The sequence below is a fragment of the Cardiocondyla obscurior genome, linkage group LG16 (assembly GCF_019399895.1).
Source record: "Cardiocondyla obscurior isolate alpha-2009 linkage group LG16, Cobs3.1, whole genome shotgun sequence".
NCBI lineage: Eukaryota > Metazoa > Arthropoda > Insecta > Hymenoptera > Formicidae > Cardiocondyla > Cardiocondyla obscurior.
Window position 1 is genome coordinate 2,920,866 of NC_091879.1, and position 14,296 is coordinate 2,935,161.

Genomic DNA, 14,296 nt, shown 5'->3' on the forward strand with positions numbered 1-14,296 from the left:
GGATTCTGCGGCAGCGCTGACGAAACGCGCGACCGCGCAGATTGGAGCGGAGTGAGAAAGAAAAAAAAAATGACCGTCGCGATGGAACACAAGCGGAAGAACTCGTGGGACTCGAAGGTAAGACTCTAATATGTGGCGCACTTTCCCCTTGCGGTTCCCCGTGCTTTCCTCATTATGCCGCCGGCGCTATTAATTAGGGAGCCGTAGCCCGTGCGAAAACCCCACGAATTCCGCGCGGAGAATCCCGAGTTTTACGCAGGAATGCATACATGCATTGTTCAACGCGGCGACGTATGCGCGAATTACGGCGGCCGTTCCCGAGATACTTTCCCGGATCGATCTGCTGGCGTTGTTTCGCGGCGAATGCAAATCGTCGATCAATTTTTAAGCGCAAAGCCCCGTTCTTCGAGTTTCCTCCTGAATCGCCTTGGTTCAAAGTCCTGCGCGAGGAACGCGAAATGGATGCTGGGCTCTGTTGCGGCGTCACATTTCCGTCCCGCGAATAATCATCTCGCGGCGACCGCCTCTTCTATTATCCAGGAATGATGCTGCGGAACGATACAGCGGAACAATCGCGGGATAAGCGTAGTCGTTTCTGCATCTCGGCGCTGACATTTAAACGAACCGGCGTATTGCCCGTGGCGAGAAAGCGCGATTCCGATTAGTTTAATCGATACCTGCAATATTATTATTATTATTATATTTATTTTATTTGCGAAGCGAAGTGGAACGGGATTAAAATTCGTTTCTCGCGACGGAATTCCACCAGCTGCGAGACAAGCGGGTGAATCAGCCGCGCACAATGACTTCGGTGAAAGTCACCGCGTCGATACTCACCTTCGTCGTTCGATTAATTATTCCGATTAATTTTCTCGCACCACGCGGAGCCTCGCAAAGGCCATCGAGAGGCGATTGTCGGGAAAATCAACCTTGAACTCTCGCGCGTTTACTCGGTCACTAGTGCCCCGCGTTACTTCGACATTTCGCAAGGCTTCACAGAGGTCTACTTTGCACGGGGAATTTTTTTTTATTGACACGTGAATTTTGCTTGCAGTGAATCGTCGACTTTCGAAGCGTTGCACAAAAACCGATTAAAATGCAAGACGCATCGGGACGTGACTCGTGTCCTGCAAGCTGATACCGCATACATTATTTCTGCGGTCGCGTTCTTCACCGCCGACCGTTGGATTATCCGATTTTTTTCGCCGGTAATAAATTACGTAAAATCGCGCATTCGAAACCCGTCGAGCGGCAAGTGCATTAACGAGCTGTGAATTGATCGGAAGCCAAGGTTTCTCAGGTTCATTCAACCTCGCTCCGCAAATAGAAATATATACTTGGTAAAAAGAAAAAAAAAATACAGATATTCTGGCAGAGATGGTCTCTTTTCCGCTAGTAAACCCTTTTCTAAGTCAGTCAGGATGCTGCTTTCTTGCCCATCGCTTCAATGGGTCGGCTTTCGAAAAGGAAATCGGGAAGCTGGCCGGCGCAGACTAATTGAAACGATAACGTGCAATTAGTAAGATCTCGCCGATAGCGCTAATTGCCAAGAGCGCGCGCCGTTAGCACGCGATTCTGTCCACTTGGACCCGGCTCCTTGCAGGCGCCTGTGCGGTTTGGACCGATCGTCTTCATTTCTAGACCGATTGACCTTGTTCTCCAATGACCCTCCTTGGCCACGCGGCTACCTACGCACTCGACGGCGAGCTTGCGGGAAACTAGGCTGAACCGGAATTGAGAGCGATGCGTTAGGTGGGTTGGGTCGTCTGGGTTGGGCCGTCATCTGTTCTATCTCCGATACCGTTACTTCACGGACACTCAATAGCGCTTAGCTTCTTTAAAACCATGCGCGACGCCTGTCAAGCGCGGATGATCGATCGCGGTGGCTGACTGATCACCAGGAAGTGTCCTGCAACGACGGCTTTGCGTCCCTGCGTTTTTTACCTTCGTTATCTGCCCGATAATTGCACAATGACGGCATCGCGGTAATATCTAAACCTTCCAGTTTCCGGTTTGCCTCTTCGGATTCTAATTTTCCTCGTTAAATAGACATGTAATTTTCTTAGAGTTGCATAGCAATTTTTTTTTTTTTTTTTTAAGACTCAGCTTACATTTTAATGAACGCGAAATAAATTAATGATCAAAAATCATCTCGCGTTTAAGTCGTATAACTGAACTCTGGAATTTGAAACGCGGAACGGTTTGAAGTTATTTTCTGTAAATTACATGCCAATTATCCGACGGAGACGACAGATTGTGGATCGGAGATCAGCTCCCCTGGCATCTTTCTCTCTTTTTTTTTCTTTTTTTTCTTCTCCTTTCCACGATTGCTTTTTGCCGACGAAGCACGGCGTCACGTTCTCGTCACTACGTGGACAGTATGACCGAGCGGATTGTAATTCAAGACGAACAGAAACTCGTTCCTAGATTCTTGCTCTTTTGGAAAGGTGGCCGGGCGTTTGGCATAACGGTTATAACGGTCAGGAAAGTCACGAGAGAACAGTAGCTCCGATAACGCTTCACAGATTCCTCCCGTCGGTCATCGACACTCGGTTCTTTTCACGGCTGTGACAATCGACCGGCGTGTTTTCCAGCGAAAAGAGGCCGCGCGCTTTTTCTTTTCACAGCCGTTAAATGATATCGTCGCGTTCGGCGCCTACGAGCTATTCATTCGTACAGTAATCAGGCCTCTTACACGATAATAAAAAGAAAAAAAATTTACAAGTAGTTGCAGGAAATTTATTATTAATTATGCAAATTTAAAAGAATTACGAGGGAATAATTTGTAGACATAAAGATCCAACAGTAATGTGGCACGCGGGGAAAAGAAATCTACATTTTCTTCGAAATAAATTAGATCGGCGTTAAAGAAACGCGCGCTGCGAGAGATGCTCCGGTATCTCGATGCGCGGATCTGGATCGCCGCCAAAACGATTACGTAGAAACGCCTCTTTCTCCAGAATTAATTTTTACATAAACCCCGAGGTTTCTCTTTACGCGCGGCTTCACAGCGACGTAAATTCGAGACGGCGCTTCGACGATCCTAGGCTCATCGGTGGAGAGCGGTTCAATGGATCGCCGGCGTTTACAACGGGTCATTATGCATCGGTCTATTATTACAGCGATGTCCGATGCGGTAGCCGAGGCACCGTTTTACCGCCGGATCGCGCGAGCCTTGCGCGAAAGTTTCCGGCTGCGGCGAAGCGCGCCTTTGTCGGACGTGGATCCGATTTTTCCCGGCCTTGAAGTCACTGACCGCGCCTATTAACGGAAGCGCTCGAAATGCGTTGGTCGGCCCGAGCGTGCTCCTAATCTTTTCCTGCGATCGGCGCCGCCGCCGCGTTTACCCGGCATCGAACTCCGCTTTCCAATCTGGTGCGTCCGCGGATCGGATCGGATCGGCGCGTTTCGAGCGCGAAACGGCCCATTATCGAGATCGGCAGCTCACAACCCGCGGTCAACCGCGTCGATCTTACCCGGCATTTGCATTCCCCTCTTTGCCATCTCTACCGCGATAGAGATAATGGCTTCGTTTATCCGCGCCGTTACGGATTCGCCGGTGAAGCACTAATGACGCTCGCGAGGACCGTTTCGTAGGAGTACTGCTACGAAGAGGGAAAACCCGTACGAGGAAATCCGCGTATCTGACCCCCGCATTCAGCGCGAAATGTGGACCACGAGCCTCGTTCCTCGAGCAAATCGTTGCACACGCCTGAGGCTTTTAATTCCTTAATTAAAAATTTTGATTAAAGGAGTGGATAAAAATAATTTTATTTTATTTTATTTTATTTTTTTTTATTGAAAAGTTTGAGGTAATTTTTAAACAAAATTAATTGCGTGGAATTAATTGTGCTTTAAATATCGTTATCCGCCAGGCATTATTTTCTCTTCGCGCAAACGTTTCTCAACGTAAAGGTTTCTTTCTTCGAGGAAGATGACCTTTTCGCTTTTATGACGATTGAGGAATTATTAGACACTTTTACTTCGAGGCATTCAAACGTATTGTGAATCTTTTTCTGAGAAGAAAATTAGTCGCGTTCAACTTTCCGGTTTATTCTTTTGCTTTGGAGGTCTGTCTTAACGAGGAACGTGGCGCATGAGAAAGACTTTTCTGCGGAAACATTAGTCGTTACCGAACTGGGCTAAAATGGTGCAAAGACAGCGCGCGAACTTTCATTTGACTTTCGTAATGTTTTTCGCACCATTGTCCGCCCAAGTTAATCTTTTTGCCCCCGCCGTAAATCTTACGTAACGATCGAACCGAGCACTCTTAGCTTCGATGCTATTTTCATTATTTCGTAGATTTTTATTATTTTAAATCTAATTTAAAAAAAAAACAAAAAGAATATTTTTAATGCAGCTAATTTTATTTTCTTTGCAATAAATCCACGAGCACAATTCAAGGAATATTTTCGTAACTACGGCAGCTCCGTTTTAAAGCGCGCGACGTTTATCATGCCGCGATTTATGCGAGCGGCAGTTCGAACTGGAAATAAAACGTTTGCAGTTGCCGTTTCTAATGGCATTACGGTATTACATCACCGCCGATCATGCGGAGCAAGTAAGGGCCGCGCACAACCCGGTGCATTGTTCGCGAAACTGATATCCGCGAACGAAAGGCGATGTCTCGTGGCCGCGAGTTCGTCGCCGCTATCGCTAGTTTCATAACGGCCCATGGGGAGCATAGAATTTTTACGAGCTGTTTACGTAATATATGACACGAGGAACTTTTCCGCAATCGTAATTTTGCGGTTTCGCGGGGTAATATTTCACAGCTAACGCTATACCCCCGCGAGCGAGTGCCGCGTGTCTTAAATGCAAAATGTACCGTAAAGTACAAGTATAATTTTATTTTTTTTATTACACGGTTGCAGAAATATGTAAATTAATATCGATACAATATATAATTAATTCGCGTAATTAGTTACATTAACAATGATTTATCTTAATAATTCTGTTTGAAAGTTTCGCTACGATTTGCACGACCGTCGCGGTTTAATTCGTTCAGGTATTTTATGCTTTCGGCTTCTCCCGTGTTACGTACTTTGGAACTTATTTTAATGAATAATAGGCGCAAGGAGTCGCTCAACCGCGAAACTTAGGCACAGTTTAATAAATCTACATTCTGCAATTACGCGGGCTCATGTATCTGTATCGGCGTAACTCGCTTTAATTAGATAATGGCCGCTCGGGCGCGAATCGCGCCGCGGAAGTGATTGAAAATAGGACTCGAGATAGCATCTTGCTCGCCAGCTGCCACGTAATGCGTGTTTGTGTCTAAATACGATTTCCCATGTGTGTGCCAGGCCGCGTGAGAAAATCGGTTGATTCTCACGACCGTCGTTCGAGTATTAACTCTTACCTAACGTTCAGGCCGCTCTCCTCTGGTAATTCGGCTTTACGCAAAATAATAAGAAATAAAAAAAAAAAAGAAGAAAGAAAAAGAATTAAAATAATAAAATAATATACCAAGACAATTTCGGTTCTTTCTCCGTTTTCGAAATAGCATCGACGCTGCGAGTAGAAACACGACGTTTCGCGAAGAGCGGAGCGGCTCACCCCATTTAGGCGGGTTCTGGCCTTTAATCCTGCCCGACCTTTGCGAAAAGCAACCCGTAATCCAGGCGCTTGCTCGCCTGCCCATCCTGCTTGCACAGGCGAGATCCTTGACGCCGGAGCGTGTGCCGGGCGTAGCATTTGAACGAGAGAAGCGGAGGCGTAGACAGATCGGAGGTGCCCCGTTGTGGGCCGCGCTCAGCAGCCGAGCGCGGAGGTGCATCGCACGTGACGGTGAACGCGAGTTAATAGACGGAGGCTCGTCCATTTAAATGTTTAATTCGCTAACGAGTGAGCTTCTCGGCTGGATGCGGATTATCTTCGTTAATGTCTTCGTTAATATCCCCATTACAACACGCGATTGCGATTAGGAAAGAAATGAGGCATCAACGCCGCGGAATATATATATTTTTTTTTATTTCTTTTTCCACCGCGCAAGCTCTTAGATTTTTCTTTAAACTGTAACTGCCTTCTTTTCAGAGAAATTTCATATATCGAAAAATTAAATTAGCCATTAAGTTTGATTGAAAATAAAATACAAAGTGTCTTCTTTAATTTTAGTTTACGCAAACTCGCGGTCGATTCGTGACTCCGGTGCACAAGTCGCGTCCCCTTGTCTCAACGCTGAGACGGAAGTGATGCGATCGTTAATGCAGCTTTCGTTTCGCAATGGGGAATCGCGGTAATCTTTCGACTCGGTAAAAATTCCTCGATGGCACGGGGAAGCGGATTGTTTCGTCAGCGCGGAGAAAGACGCCGCCCACTATTATTTACCGAATGGGTTTCAGCAATCCTCCTTTCGTAATGTTATCGCTAAGGCTCTATTTCGTTACGGAAAATATTGTCTTTAAGTACAAAACGCAGGAAGCGCACTAAGTTATCGATACTGGAGGCACAAATAATATTGCCGAATTAATAATTTTTGGCCCGTGAACCAAACGCGGCAATTAAAATCGCTTATAAAAAAAAAAAGAACCACGATACTTAAATTAATTTTTGTTCACAGATTTCAGTGAGCACGGTGAGCACCCGGAGATTCAGCCGTGCCGGAACACCAAGCTCGATCCTGTCGTCCGACAGCGACATCCGCTTCACGAGGAAGCTCGGCGGGCAGTACCGTTGCGGATGCTGCGTCCTCGCCGCCTTCTTGTTCTTCCTTCTCTTCTCGGGCGTCTCCATATACCTCGGCTGTAAGTACCTCGTCGCTGTAGAAATTGCGCAAACAGTACGCGATGTAAGAAAAATTGTTTTCTACAAAGGATTTCTAAAGAAAAGAAAACGTCTTCGCTTTGAATGGTTTCGCTCTGGACCTGCAGTTGCTTTCCATTTACACCGAAACTCGAATTCACGGCGAGCCATCGTCACGAATGTGAATCATCCGAGCTTCGACGTGAGTGGAAAGCAAATCTGCGTCCTCGCCGACCGTCTCAACCATCGAGAGAAACGTTCGCCGACAGAGGCGATCTTGTTAATCTCGTCGGAGGAATAAGTCGAGGCGCTTGATGCCGCGTTAAGCTCGGTTTTCGCAATTTACTAAGTTATTGTGGCGCGGAGAGATCGCCGTAGGAGAGCAATGCTCCTCTTCTTAGAAAGTAAGCGTTCTGTCGAACGATTAATTTAATTGGCTGGCCATTTAACGGTGATAGATCGCGCGCTGTTTGGAACGCGAAGCGCGCTCGCCAAAACCGATCCGCGGCTACATGGCGATGTAATTTTAAATGATCGCGCTACTCGCGGGGCCGTTTTACTGAACCGAGACGTTTTCGTCACGCGAGCGTTACGGCCGCTTTCACTCGCCGTTCTTGCGTACACGCGCCGAGGGCGTCGGGACGAGCAAACGCAATTACTCCACGGTTAACCGGCAATCGGCGGCCTGGCGGGCGTGAAATTATCCCGGCACGGCGAACGCATCGCGGATCGCGGGACGTGTTCACGGTGCATGAACATTTCGCCAAGTGCGACTCGCCGGCCACTCGCCGCTTTGTCCGAATGAATGGCGTTTCCTCGTAGGCACGTGCACTTCACCTTGGCGTATCACGCTCAACGAGCTAGAAGGAAGGAAACAGAGGTAACTGTACCTCGCGTTACATTACATTGGAATGAAGAAGAGACGGGAAAAAAAAAGAGATTATTACTCGCAAAAGTTTAACTTTTAATTGCTGTTTTTATTTTTATTTTTTTTTTTAAATCATTTTTACATTATTATTTTAAACAAAAATCGTTCCTGGACCGGAGGAACCAACGACAAACGTTTTAAGCCTTTGCTGAATAAAACGATCAGCCTAGGGGATGACAAACGGCCGACGGAACTGAGGTTTCCTTTTTTTCTGTCGACGTATTCTTTCCGAGAGCGACCCACACCTTTTTTTTCGAGACTCCAACGCGGCCGTTAGAAAAAGGGTCTGATCGGTTGGCGCTTCTTCAGGTACTCGGTAACTCGGTCAGACCGTTATGCGTGCGTGCTGAAAGACCTCAATGGGCTTTGGCCGCATCACCTTCTTCCTGCCTTTCGTTCTCTATTCTTTGCTCGTAAATCCGCGCCGTCCGCTCGGCTCTGACCAGCGACGTTTAACGTCGCACACGTTGGTCTTCTCGCGCCGTGAACTTCATCTCGGCGCTGCCAATGAATTTCATTTCCTCGCAAATAGCGGGTCGGAAGAAGCGATGCGCCTATCGGAGAATATATTCGCGCGGGTGATTTACCTCGCACGTAAATCTGACCTGTTAATTGCTGACGTATCTCGCGCACATCCGCGTGACACGGCATAAAAATCGACGATTCTCATCGCCGCTTAATTCGTGTTTACGACCGGGAGAAATAAGAGGTCACGGAGAATGCTGCACGCTGGTCCATTGAGGCTCTCAGCTGGCGAACGTATAACGGTCTGACCGAGTTTGTCGGCCGATGGGTGTCCAGGGTCGACCTTAAAGGTGGGGATCTGTGTCCTTGAAGTATTTTGATCACTACGAGCTGTTCCGCTAATTAACACTGGCGGCGAACAATGAATAAAGAACGGCGTCCAACTTACGCGTTAAAAAAAAATGCAACTCGATTAATGAGAAGAGATCTTCGTTTCACCGTTAATAGAAAAACTCGCTTTCTTTTCTCGCGCAGAAGAATGAATTTTCCACGCAGTGAAAAAACCGCTTTGTATGATTTATACGTTGGATAATCCTCTCGTTGCGTTTTTATCTTATCGGCTTGATAAGATACAGACGGATCTTCAAGTACTTGTGCATTCCGCTGGATTTGAATTTAGACAACGGGTTATTGGATTATTATCAGATTAATCGAGAAGTATAATTACATTTGTTTACTATTTGCATATTGACGGGTTAATTGCGGAGGATAATTGTCCCGTGTAGAGGAAAAAAAACACATGAGAAAGTACTTTCAAGCCCGTGTCCATTTTGTACGCGCTGAATATTTCACGTTCATTAGTCACGTATGAGAAAAATATACCGTACGCCGTGAGTTCCTCAAGTATCACGTCCCGCAACCAAACCGTGCGGCGTAAATCCCCACGAGAAAAAGGTACAGTCATAGGCGTCGCGATTATTCAGAAGTTGCGTCCAACAATTTAAATTAAACGCTTCTAAATATATTTCACGTAACAAAAGAAAAAAAAAAAGAGTCAGTATACATAAATAAAAATGCTGAAAATAAAATTGATCCAAGCGGATCGATCGAGGCTGAATTCCCGAGAGAGTCAAAGGAGTTTCGAGCCTCAGAAAAAGTATTCCGCCGCCCATGACCGCACGAAGGGTCAGAGAGGTTTCCTCGTCGAGCAGGCCCCTAAGAAACGGAAGAGAGGGGACCCGGTGAAAGGTGATTCCTAGCGAGAACAGAGATCCCTGCGGGGCACCTGCGTGCTCCCGATTTGTCTCGTTTTGCCTGGCGCGCGGAAAATTGGCGTTCTAATGACAACGCTTGCCGTCTTGACATTGTCGGGGCGTATTACACGCCCTGGCCGTATTATTTGTACGTACGTGCATTGGAAAGTTGAGATCGTGGTATGTATCGCGAATTACAACCGGGACCCGTGCGACGTTCTAAATTCCATCTCGCGGTCGCTTATCAAGCCGGGTCGAGCCTCCGCAGATTGCCGCGACCTTTCACGAATTAGCACGGTCCCCGTCGAGAGATTTCGTCCGCGGACGTGCGGAGAAACGCCACCCAACCGCGCGAGGACGATTCCAATAAGACGCCGAGTGATAATGATTACCGTCGGTGACGTGGGTTGTAATTTTCGAGAACGTAACGTATGTCGGTGATCAAGCGCCGTTGCAGCATAATCAGCCTCCGCGTGGAATTTTTTGCTTCGATTAATGCAACTCGTTGGGCAACACGCTTGTCGATGTGACCGATGCGTAGAGTATGGCGTAGAGAGTGGCGAAATTATATCGCAAAGGGATTGCTCGACTCATTAAACTAACAATTGTACTTATTCTTATCCTTGACATAGATACGCAATTAATATTTCTTTTTCCTACACGATATCTCTTTGTTGCCTGTATGCGAGATTTTTCGATACGCAATTTAAATTCAATCGGTAGACTTGAACAATGTTTCCATGTTATTTTATCTCGCTGTGCGTTCTCACGCATTGCTTAAAGGTAAGCGATACGAAATATCTTTCTTTGTTTTAGACACATTCCTGACGTCGGACCCACCTGGGGACCAGGTATTTCTCGCGACCTTCCGAGTCACCGAGGGAGATTCTTTTACCGCGGAGCTGGCTGATCCGTCCACCGAGGCTTTCCGGATGCGATCACGGGATTATCGCGATCGCCTTAATCTTATCTTCCGTCGCAGCTGGCTGAAACTGTCGTTCCTCGCTGCGGACGTCTTGGCACTTGACGGGTAACATTAAGGGCTATATTAAAAAAAATAATAATAATAAAAAATTCTATCTCTCCCTCGATCAGTCTTTCCATCGTAAAATCCGTTTTCGCGGACGAGGAAACGATGGGAAAACTGAGCCGAGTCACGGAAACCGATGGAAACGGTGCGCGGGAGAGAAATCGGACGCGATCGTCGCCGCAGCTTTCTAGTGATTTCACGACACTCTGCCTCTTTCAGCGTTCAATGAAATGTAACCGACATTATCGCGGCCACGCTCATCAATAATGTATCACACTCGCGTTCGCGGATTTCACTCGATTTATTCTCGCCGACGATCCGCGAGATGAGCCGCGTCGTGTCGGATAATTTGGTATAAATCAGTTGCAGAGAAAATAGCACTTCCATTAATTTAATAAAAAAAATATTGGTGCGCGCTTGTAGGGTGGAGGGTCGCGATTTGGTGGTGCACTTTGACGTCAAGTTCGACCCGCGATATCAGACCATAACCACCGGGAACATCGTGGACATTCTGTCGCGGGAATTGAATCCCGAAACTTCACGGTACCTGGCAAACTTGACGATAGAGGCAAAGAGCCTCGAGGTGCAGGAAAGCCTGAAGGCCTTGAACGCGCAGAGCAGCCCGCAGTCGACCGCCTCGACCTTACCTCCGACAACGACGGCTCCGCCGCCGAGAAGATGCAGCAAGCTGGATCTATCCTACTGCAAGCATCTTCCCTACAATATCAGCTCGTATCCGAATATGTTGGGCCACAAATCGTTGACTGAAGTCGAAGAGGACGTTATCGCCTTTAGGTATTTTTTTTTTTCTAGACTTTTATTTGCAATTTTGTAAAAATTTAATTAATAAATTAATTGCTTAATCGACAACAGGGAGCTGGTGGACGCGGAATGCTACCCGTTGGCTTACGATTTCGTTTGCCAAGCGCTGCAGCCTGCGTGTCGATCTAGCCAGCCGGAGGACTTGCTGCAGCTACCTTGCAGAAGCTTCTGCAGAGAATTTTGGAATGGTTGCGGCAGTCGTCTGCCCGAGAAATTAAAACGCGCCTTGGACTGCTCCAATTTTCCGGAATACGACGGCCCCGGAAGCTGCAGGCCAAAGCCAGGTACGAATAATTGCAAACGATAATATTAATTATTAACGTAAACTTAGTTGAATTATTTAAAAAAAAAAATTATTTGATGCGCGTTAATTGATCAATGTAAATGTTAATAGGATGCGTGCAAGCGCTTCAGTCGAAAGCTCTGTCACCGAGAATTTGTGACGGCATCATCGACTGCCCAGATCTCTCCGACGAAAAGAATTGCGCCTACTGTCGAGATGGTTATATGCACTGCGGAGTGGGAAGAACCTGCGTTCCACATACGAAGCGATGCGACGGCAAGGCGGACTGTCCAAACGGCAGCGACGAAAAAGACTGTCGTAAGTGATTAATAATAAAATTGCTAAGAATTAACTTGTCGGAAATTAATAATAAAAATGTCTTATATTATTTATACGTTTCTGTTGCAGTGTTCTTAGCGCCGAGCGTCCACGAGTTGAAAGCGCAATCCTGGAACACGCCACATGTCGCGAAGTACAACAGGGAGGGTTACGTCGTCTTCAACGAGAAAGGCACCATCGGCAAGCTCTGCACGGCGAATTTAAACGCCACTCTCCCAGAAATGGAAATGGATAACGTTCTCCAAACGGCGGCGAGTTCACTGTGCACTCTACTTACCTATACGTAAGTATCTTTATGTAAATATCTGTGACTGCTCTTTTTAATTAAAATAAAAATTTTTAATAGAGAAATTCGACATTATTATTTTAATAATCACAATTTTTTTATTTAGTGGCGTAGCTTCCGTGGAGGTGAGAACTGATGACGAAGTTGATGTTCCATACGTGTACATGGAAGACCCTTCGGCACCCGAGATCACCTTCGTCCGAGCTCCTTGCCCTAGCAAGGAAGTTTTATACGTTCGCTGTTCCGATCTTGGTACGAATCCTCGATATATATATTTATATTAATTATTATCACTTTTTACGCGTATGTTTACACTTTAATTTTTTTATTTTTGTTTGTGTTTTTAATTTTGATTTTGATTTTTGGAAACTAGAGTGCGGAATACAATCTCTACGTGGTAACGGCGGCACTAATGGCCTCAATAAGATGGCAGAACCTGGTGATTGGCCTTGGCATGTTGCACTCTTTAAGGAAGGAGTTCACGTTTGCGATGCTACTCTCGTGGCAGACAATTGGTTGCTCACAACAGCGTATTGCTTCCAAGGGTGAGTTTAATTTTGTGCCACAAAAAGTATTGCGTAAAAATTTTTTTTTTATATTATATACGTGTTTCATTAACGTTGTAATAAATTACGAAAATCAAAATGCAAGTATCCACTTTTACGTCATTCTCTTAATTTTTACGGGATTTACTTTTTAATAGCCAACCGAAAGCGGAATGGTCGGCTCGACTTGGGGTCGTACGACTTTCGAGTACATCACCCTGGGAACAAGAACGCAGGATCGTCGGCATGATCAAATCGCCGGTGGAGGGCACGACCGTTCTGGTAAAGTTGGATAGACCGGTGACGACCTTTTCGGACTTCGTGAGACCGGTTTGTCTGCCCTCCAGCGAGGATCCACCGAGCAACACATCGCAATGCAATACTCTCGGCTGGGCGAGAAATCGTATGTATGCGGTCACGTGTCGTTGACCCCTACCAAATTTAAAAAACTTTACTTTTCACACACGTGAATGCTTGTTCAATTTTTGATACATTACTGAAAATTAAACAATAATTTTTATTAATAATTAAAAAAAAATTACGGGACAGACTTTTGTTATAGATGTATGTACATATTTTTTTTCCTTTCTCTCGACAGGTGATTTATTACAAAGAGTGCAACTCAAGCACAGTGCGATGGAGAAGTGCGAAAATATCAGCATCCCTTCAGTGAACAGTGTCTGTACCGAGCAGGCCTATTCCACGGATGACTGCAACGTAAGAGTTAAAAATAAAAAAAGACATTAATGTATAATAAATAATAATAAAAGTAATATAAAATAAATTAAAAAATATATTATATTACATATTTTTATATAAATTTTTTCATTTGGAATTTTTATTTTGATAGGAAGAAGAACTTGCCGGCAGTTCAATGCTGTGCCTTCAAGAGGACGGTCGGAGATGGGCGCTGACAGGTATCGGCAGCTGGAGGATAGCTTGCTCGAAGGATGGTCTCGAGCGACCCCGGTTATATGATAAAATATCGTCGCATATCGATTGGATCAAAGCCACCATTGCTTGAAGATTCACCGAGTCAACGTTCGTTGCGCGCAAGACGAATGAAAAGAAATAATCGAAAGGTAAGACTAACATCGAAAATGTGATAAAAATTTGAAATTGTTTCACGCGACGATCGTCACTGCACAGAGACTCAATCGCGTTTATTTTGCACGAGTGCACACGTTGTTATCAATCCACGAATCTGTCAGACGCGACGCGTTCCGCTTCGTGCGATCGTAAATACCTAATAAATACCTTTTGTAAATACCTAATGTCCTCTTTATATATGTATATTTAGGACGTGAGAGTCCTGCGTTACCGTGGCATAACTTTTTTAACTTATTTTTTTTCGTCGTACATTTATCTTACAATGCGTATACATAGTTGCTTTATACGTTACTTCTTAGATCTATATCGTTATTTTAGTAATTAAAATTCACCTACGTTTGTAAGACCGTTCGCACATTAAAGTTTCCTAAAACAATAAAGGTGATAATTTAAGTATCCCCGACCTTCTCGACGTCGCGCAGAGAATTTTAATTTCATGGTAACGAATTGCGTAACGTGCTGGCAGCTGCATCGAAGAGCATCTTGCGCAG

At 45.6% G+C, this 14,296-nt stretch overlaps 1 protein-coding gene across 1 annotated transcript; it reads left to right on the plus strand.

Moving 5' to 3' along the window:
* Positions 1–6,553: 6,553 nt before the first annotated feature.
* On the plus strand, positions 6,554–14,159 carry LOC139108921 (atrial natriuretic peptide-converting enzyme; the record flags this gene model as incomplete). Its single annotated transcript, XM_070667613.1, has 11 exons — positions 6,554–6,746; positions 10,207–10,420; positions 10,844–11,215; positions 11,294–11,526; positions 11,637–11,843; positions 11,934–12,147; positions 12,257–12,402; positions 12,524–12,695; positions 12,854–13,098; positions 13,294–13,412; positions 13,546–14,159. Coding segments are annotated over 11 exons (2,289 nt in total), but the record flags the coding sequence as incomplete, so codon positions are not given.
* Positions 14,160–14,296: the final 137 nt, after the last annotated feature.